Consider the following 9,083-nt stretch of genomic DNA (forward strand, 5'->3'; position numbering starts at 1 on the left):
TTCTCACATGCAGTAAGATGACAAGGGAAGTGTTTGCAGAAGTTGTATAGCAAGCGGAAGATTGCATAGAAAGTCTAAGGGGCTGTTTGGATTTTTTTTTGTCATCACTCATCACTTTTCACTCAATTTTCGTCACTCATCACTCATCACTTAAAATACCCCAATTTCTCCAAACCCACCCAAACGACACTCATCACTCGGTTCTCTCCCGTTACTTTTTGTTTCAAAAAAAAAAAATGAAAAGTCAAGATATGCAGCTGAACTGTGAGAGATATGCGGCTGGGCTTTGTTTTTTTAAATAAAAAAAAACAAAAAAAAAAAACCCAAAAGTCAAACATTGTGGCTGTGAGAGAGTTGTGAGTTTAATTACGAAAATGTCATTGAAAACTGAGTTATGAAAACTAAAAACACCTAAAATGTGTTTTTAGTTTCCATAACTCATAACTAAAAAAATAAGAGAATTGAGTGATGGAAACAAAATCCAAACAGACTTCTCAGCCATGGGTCCTACCATTTTTGAGTTATAAGTTATGGAAACAGAGTTATGAGTTATGGAAACAGCAAATCCAACTAGCCTCTATAAATCCCTGGTGCATACTACGAACCTATGTACTATTTGTATACCGCAAAGAAACTGTAAGGCAAATTTGAACCACATATTTTTTGAAATAGATTGGTTGAATTCTTTAATAAGAAATCATGTCATATAATTATTTTACAAATTTAATTTGGATAAAGACTAGTTAGATGAAGAGTTTGTATTGTATATGTGCAGCGAAAGGCATGAATTTATTAGAGACCACAAAAATACATTCAATATTGTTAGCATAAACAATTGACCTCAAACACTGTATTACTCATTGAATTAATTAACTAGCCTTAGATACAATAACTTCCACAGGATTTAGGTTGAAGCTCTATAGAAAATTGACTTCCACACATTTGCGCAGTAACACACAATTCTTTGAGTCCACTTCTACACTCCATTCATTCATCTGCTTACAAGGGAAAAAATAAATTGATTTGAATTAATGTTCTTTTATCTGAATTTAGGAACTAGCTAGGACCATAGTTGTTCAAAGACCTAAGAATAGCCAAACTATACATTTTAAAATCTGCAAATACTCAAGATTACCATAATTTTTTGCCTAAGTCCGTACAATCAATAAAGAACTCATCCGAACAAATCTAGATCTTTGTACATCTCTTACAACAAGCCTCTGACCCTCCACAGGAAGTTCTTGAAGGCCAAAAAAAAAAAAACCCTATCTCATTATTATACAAACCAGATCAAAATCCAGCTATATAGCTATTACATGCTTACATTGGAACAAATAAAAACTGTGTACCGAAGCCCTAATTTCATTTTTATATCACCAAGTAGTCTTGTGCTTTTTAAATTTAAGTATTGTTAGTATCCGTTTGGGAACAGCTTATGTAAATTTTTGCTAAAAATGTGCTAAAATATGCTTATACCTTAAATAAAAAATAAAAAATAAAAAAGTGAGAAAAAAGGGAGAAAAATGAGATTTTAAAAAATTGTATATAAAAATTAAAAAAAGTTGAAAATTACAAGCTAAACTTATAAACAGATACTAAATATGCTCTTAAAATTAGGTCAGCTGTAACAATGATAGTTTTAATGTTTTAGGCCCTGTTTGGTATGTGAGTTCAAACTCATGTTTTCAGTTTTTAAACAATATGACACGTATTTTCACCCACACATATTTCTAAAAAAAACTGAAAACTATTGTTTAAACACACGTACTAAATACCAAACAGGCCTTTATACACCTCAGTGGGCTAGTGCAGTCCTATTGCTTTAATTACAAAAGGCTGGCCTGTTGTGAGAGTAGTAGATATATATTATTCAAACCTAGCTAGCTCTTGTAAAACTTCAAACCAAGGGCCTCCTCAATTTTCACCACAAAACAATTGCTTTGCCCTAAAGACCAACATTATCCTGAACATCGATCCATTAATCTCATTCAATCAACAGCTTGTAAATTGTAGCACCATAGGCTACTTAATTTTTTGATCCAGCAAGTTGGACTAATCACCCTTATATATATAGGGCGCTACAAGTCCAACTTTCATTGGGACAGACTTGAACTATGACCAAACCATAATCCAGCAATCTACCGAGTTACAACCATCGTAGCTACGTGTACTTCACCTTCCCCAAAAAAAAAAAAAAATTTGAAAAAAGGGTAGCTAGCTAGTGGTTAGACCATAAATTTACTTAGAACGAAGACGTGCAATAAATGTGAGTAATTCATTTGGGACCTCTTCACCAAAAAGAAATCCTTGCGCCTTTTCACCACGTGTGTACTTGTTGGTTAGCTTTTATTTTTCATTTTAAGGTCGAGTTAATGGGTGCGGGTATTTGTTAATTGAATATATTAAAAAAAATTTGATATTAATTTTATGGAAAATTTTGGTTATTTTTTTTCCATAAATTTTTTTTTAAGTTATTTTTAAAATTAATGTTCTTAAGAAACTCATTAACTTTTACCTTCATTTTTTTTTTTTTAAATCTACTGTCGTACATTTACTCCCTTCCTCTTTGGTCTCTTTTTATTTTTTGGCTTTTGCACGATAAAACTAGATGCTACTTCTAGGTAAATCGGCCGGTCATTATCGGTTGATGATACCATTAAGGCTCTGGCATTACTAGCTATAGGTAAAGTTTAGTTCTTGAAGCTATATATTCACATTTAGGAGATCAGAGAAAAAACAAAACCAAGACAGTAGATCGACACAACAAACCAGAGACTTGGAATGATTTATTCATAACAGACCGAGGCCTAACAGGTTATACTCTTCCCACGTACATGAAGGAAATACAGATACTGATATTTGATCTATAAGCATCTTTAACTAACTTCATAAGTTTCAATCAACATTAACTAAAAGTCTAACACAGAATTAAGAAAGAATAATTATGACCAACATTATGAACAAACATTCTAATACCCCTAGCACGTACGTAAACAGCAAGAAGCTCGCTCTTGAGTCTTGGAAGTTGTTGTAAAGTACTCTAGTGTCCACCACCAAACCCAGCACCACCACCAGCTCCAAAACCACCACCAGCCCCGAACCCACCACCCCCACCAGCACCGGCACCGCCACCACCACCAAGTCCTCCGCCAACACCTCCACCTGCTCCAAACCCTCCTCCTGCACCACCACCACCGCCAAATCCACCTCCTCCACCTGCACCTCCACCGGCACCTGCACCACCACCAGCACCTGCACCACCACCAGCACCACCTCCTAAGCCTCCACCAGCTCCTCCACCAAGGCCACCACCACCGCCAAGACCACCACCTCCACCAACTCCACCACCAGCTCCAGCTCCAGCTCCACCACCAGCTCCTCCACCTAGACCGCCACCACCCCCTAAACCACCACCACCACCACCACCGAGGCCACCACCACCACCAGCCCCACCTCCAATGCCTCCACCTAGACCGCCACCACCTCCTAAACCACCACCGCCACCGAGGCCACCACCACCACCAGCCCCACCTCCAATGCCTCCACCTAGACCGCCACCACCTCCTAAACCACCACCGCCACCGAGGCCACCACCACCACCAGCCCCACCTCCAATGCCTCCACCTAGACCGCCACCACCTCCTAAACCACCACCACCACCGAGGCCACCACCACCACCAGCCCCACCTCCAATGCCTCCACCAAACCTTCCATGTCTAAACCCTCTCTTATAAATCCCATGACCTAGACCTGCCCCCTTAAAAATATGTGGATGGTGAAACAAGTTCTTCTCATCCTTAATCCCGCTAATATCAGCCACTACCAAACCACTCACAAGAAAAGCACATATGAAAGCAATCACAATGCAACCTGAAACAGCCCCCATTGCTGGCTCAGACAAAGAAGCCAAATTAAAGCAACAATGAGAGCACCAGAAGAAGAAGAAAAGCAAGTAGAGGTGACTGTGAAGTGGTGCAACGAAGGAGTGTGGTATATATAGCGAAAAGAAGGTTAATATATAAAACAATCGTCCAACTGTCACACTCGGATGAGTAAATGAGGTTCATCTGTCATTGGGCAGCTTATTTATTTGGCCAACTGTCCTCCCCTCCAACAAGCTCAGAAATGAAGACACTGTAATGCATAAGCTAGATTAACTTTGACTTGTGGGGTTCCTTTGGGATTTCCAGTTTCAATTTTTTATGTCTCAAAAAAAGAAAGAAAGAGTCAAACTGATTTTGGTTGGCCAATTGGAGATCAAGTTGAAACTTGAAAGCAGTGAAGAATTTCATCCCTAATGTGATCTCATTTAATAAGGGCTTTCTGATACCATTAATGCAGCAACCAAACAATGTGCGCGTGCCATAACTTTTTATTATCATTCATCTTTCGCGCTCTCCACTTAACACTCTTTTTTCATGTGGCTATAGATGACAAAGTAGATGCATGGTAGATGTGAATTTGTTTTGTTATAGTTTAACACTGAATATTGGCTTTGATTTGCATATATATATATATATATATATCCAAATGTTACTTAATTTTATGTGTGCTGTGTTTAATAGCGAATTCCTCTCAAATTTCCTCCCCCACTTGTCTTGCTGTCTGGTTCTTTTAAGCTAGCAAATGTCGGTGATCCTTTTTGTTTTCTGTAGATACGCAGCAAATGTGGGTGAACCATTCAGATGACGAAAATTAGAGTAATACTTAGGTATTCTCGGAGTATGAAGAATGATGTTTCTTCCTCTCATATTAATTTATGATGAGATCCACTTATTAAATTCATTGTAGGATCTATTATGAATGTGAGAAGAGAAAATCCTGTTTATCTATATTCCGGAAGTACCTAAAAATTTTCCAAAAATGATCAAATCTTCTTTAAGTAAACATAGTATTGTCTTGGATGCGTTTGGAATGGTATCTATGTATCGATGCGATAGTGCCAAACTTTACAGTGACAATTCTAATCTGACAATTAATCTTCATAAATAAACATTCTGTCTTGGATGGGTCTTGAATGGCATCCATCAATCTGATAATGCTTTCAATAACAAAAAAATCAAATCAAATGGTTTATATAGAAGTTGCATTCCAAATCTGAGGATGCACGCCTTGTATTACATGTTTTATTTGTGAGGATGTATGTCGTTGTGACCTATTTGCATTCCTCTATTTCAATTATTTATAATTAATAATTAATATATATAAAACTGAAACAGATTGACTTTTGTTTAATCTTTTATGTAATATAAACTTTTAAGGCGTTATGTTGAAGAAATGCATCTATACAGTCAAAAGTCATTAACCTCACTTGCAGTTGCAGATTGAAACTTTCTTTCTTGAAAGATGAATCTGCATTGGTCATAAATTTTTTGGTAAAGCTAACAGATACCGAAAGAACTATGAAAATGTGTAGTAACAACAAGAAAATTGAAATATTAATAATAACAAAATAGAAGAAGAAATCAAAATTTGAAAATGCCATGTGCATGTGGTGTGGAAGCCACAAGAAGTAGAACACATCTATTTCAAGAAAATAACTTCGAATCCAAAATGGTTTCTTAAATCCACAATGAGAGATAGTGTTTAAAATCCACTAAAAAATTGAGAGACAGAAATTCGAATTTTTATTGATTGAAAACTGATCAATTGCCTTAGAGGCTACAATATATTTAAATAATAAAGGGAATCCTAGGGCGGCTAAGAAATGACCCATAAAACCCTAATTCGCACTAATCACAATATTATATTACAAAATAGTAAATTTTATCCAAGAAGAAAAAAGAAAAGATAATTGTGAAATTAAAAACTACTATCTCTAAGAGATGTCCCAAAACACATGAGGTCTTATCTTGACTTCAAAAATTAGAATTTATAAAGGAAACAAAAATGACTAAGTGTGTGTTTGTATTCAGCTTCTGCGTTTGGAGCTGCGTTTTGTTCCTTTTTTTTTTTTTTTGGTTTTCACGCGTGTTGGAGTTTTGCGGTTACTGTTTAATGAATAGTACAGTAACCGCAAATGTTGACTTTGCGGTTACTTTCTGCAGTGAACAGTGCATATATGCACTGTTCACGGACCCACAAATTTCATTTTTTATCAATTTTTTCATTAAAAATGGGTCCCACAATACTATTCACACATTTAAAAATTATTTTGCTACAGTGTTTTCAGTTTTCAGTTTTCAGTTTCAGCAAAATAAGTTCTATCCAAACGCACCATAAATATGGCAAAAAGCCAAATTTTAGGAGATAAACAAAGGAATTTGTTCGAAAAGCGACTTCGATCAAGGCCAAAGGCATGAGTTTTACTCCTAGCTAGTGTCATTTCCCTTCAAGTACCAATTTTCAGCAATTTTTGCCATTGTCGTTAATGATTTCTACTAGTTATTTTCTACTTCTTGGATTTTTCGCGTGCTTACTTCTGGCAGTCTCACTGCTCAAGGAAAGTCTATGTTTTCTGTTCTACATTAGTTCCTATTGTTTGGCTTATCTGGAGGGTGATATTTATAAAGATCAGCAACATTAAATATAGAAGAAATACTCATATCTGGCGGAAGTGCAACAACATAGGCATTGCTGTTGATCTTTTTTATGATCTAAAAGAAGTCATACTTCTTGTACTTCAGCTTATTATAGTAAGTACTAGAAGTAACCGCTCCTTTCAAAGGTAGACCAACACCAGATCTGGAACTACTAGCAGGGAGCTACATCAACAACATGGAAGTGTTATGATGAAATTTGGTCCAAAAAGCCCGACCAATGCTGTAGATGGTTTGATTTAGTTCATTGTATGCTATTGCATACTAATCAAAGTGCTTTTGAGCTTTAAGAATAATCATGGTTACTGTGGACCGCAAGAAATGAAAGAAGAGTGCAAGGGGAGGAAATTAATCCGAATGCATTGATTGGTAGCGGGACATGCTTACAAGTAGAATTTTTGGAAGCAAATTCAGATCCATTTGCGACAAACAATTCAAGCTCTCAAGCGGAAGCCACAAGTTTGAACATATATCAAAGTCAACATTGCTTTTCAAGCTTCCATTTCAAGAAAGAGAGGAGGTCTTGGAGTCCTGTTAAGATATAATCAAGGTCAGTTTGTTATTGCTCTATCAAAACCTTATATAGTTGGAAATAACCCCATGGAGATCAATGCATTGGCAGTTATATATGGATGTGTTGAGGCTATGTTAGGGAAAAAAAAAGAGCTTATGGAATTTACTTTAAGGCTAGTGTTGATCCTAGTGACGAAACTAGCTTAGGGCTGAGGGGGGTCATGCCCCCCTCCCTCCCTCTTGTTAGGGTCATATTTTATGTAATTGGTTAATCCTTTAACAAAATATATTTTACCTGTAATTTGGTAAATCTAAGATGGGTTTAATACATCAAGAAATATGTTGTTCAAAGTATATCAAGTGTTCGTATTAAAAGTCATGAAGATTGGTCCAAGAAACAAGTGAAGAGAAGTCATTCATTAAGTCTCGACAGATAGCTCGATAGATACCTGCTATCGAGACTTAATGTGAAGCTCGATAGATAGTTTGACAGCAGCTTGATCTATCGAGACTTACAATTTTTAGTTGTCCAGATCTGAAATTTGGCCCAGGCTTTTGTATTTGTTTAGGGTTTCTTTTCTTACAACCTTAGACATATATAAAGCTTATTTTAAGAGCCGTCACACACAGATATAGAGACCAAGAAATTTATTTTCTTTGTAAGAAGCTACTGCACTTGTACGCTATAGGGTTTTGTAACCAAGTGCTTCCTGATCTTCATTACTGATGAAGTGAAGAACTTTGCAGCCAACAACATCTGTTCAAGTTGCTGGAATTAGCCACATATTGGGATCCATGCAAAGGGTTAGTCACAGATTGGAGATTTGTGCATCAAAGGAAAGAATACTACTACAAGATCAAGTCCAATTGGGTATTGGAGTGAAGGTTCAATTGTAGGTTGGTATTTCAATATAGGCCAGGGTAGTTGGTAAGGTTCTTTATACTTGTAACCGCTTGATTGTTGATTAGTGGATTCTTGGGGGTGGTGATCTTAAAATCACTCGGTGGGGGTTTTTGCCTTACGAGAGGTTTTCTCCATTTGTCAACAAATCACCGTGTTAATTTTATTTCCATTGCATTTAGTTTAATTGGTGATTTGTTAGTGCTTTCAAAATTTGCATGCAATTCAACCTAATTAATCAACTTGAGTAATTAAATTAATTAACTGGGGTCAAGCTATCTTAACCCAACAAGTGGTATCAAAGCGGACACACTCTGATTAGGTTTTAATCATTGATGTGTGATCCATTGATCCCTGCTATGGATAGTGGGCAATCCCTAATAATTCCTCCATTATTTGATGGTACTAATTATGCATATTAGAAAGTACACATGAGAGCATTTTTGCAATCTTTAGATGAAAAAGTATGGCTTGCAGTTGAAGTAGGTTGGAAGAAACTTGAAGAGCCACTAACAACGTGGGATGATACTAAGATCAAAGCTGCAAATTTTAACAGTAGAGCATTGAATGCTCTATTTAGTGCTGTGACCAATGAAGAATTCAAGAAGATCTCCTCCACTGACAATGCAAAGGAAGCATGGACTATTTTTCAAAATACCTACGAGGGCACAAAAGCTGTTAAAAACTCCAAGCTCCAAAGGCTCACTACCAGTTTTAAGGAAATAAGGATGGATGAGGATGAGTCATTCAATAAATTCTATGCTAAGCTCAAGGACATAGTGAATTCATCCTTCAATCTTGGAGAATAGATTCTAGAGCCCAAAATTGTTAGGAAGATCCTCATATCTCTTCCAGAGAGATTCCATGCCAAGATCACTGCCATAGAAGAATCAGAGGATCTTGACTCTATTCATTTGATAGAGATGATTGGAAATTTGCAAACCTATGAAACTAGGGTTAGCAAGAGTTGGCAAAGGTAGCAAATCATGGCTTTGAAGGTTAAGAATGATGATAATGATGAGTCGTCTGAAGATGAGGATACTAAGCTCAAATCTTATATCACTAGACAATTCAAGAAGTTCATAAAAAATGGGAAGGTCAAAGCAAGTGACAAGGATAACAAACAGTTT

At 36.6% G+C, this 9,083-nt stretch overlaps 1 protein-coding gene across 1 annotated transcript; it reads right to left on the reverse strand.

Annotated features, from left to right (window-relative positions):
- Positions 1-2,755: 2,755 nt before the first annotated feature.
- Positions 2,756-4,251, reverse strand: LOC115995471 (glycine-rich protein 23). Its single transcript, XM_031120049.1, has one exon. The coding sequence runs from the start codon at positions 3,884-3,886 to the stop codon at positions 3,041-3,043; it is 846 nt and encodes a 281-aa protein (XP_030975909.1). The 5' UTR covers positions 3,887-4,251; the 3' UTR covers positions 2,756-3,040.
- Between the last annotated feature and the right edge of the window lie 4,832 nt (positions 4,252-9,083).

Source organism: Quercus lobata, chromosome 6 (genome assembly GCF_001633185.2).
Source record: "Quercus lobata isolate SW786 chromosome 6, ValleyOak3.0 Primary Assembly, whole genome shotgun sequence".
NCBI lineage: Eukaryota > Viridiplantae > Streptophyta > Magnoliopsida > Fagales > Fagaceae > Quercus > Quercus lobata.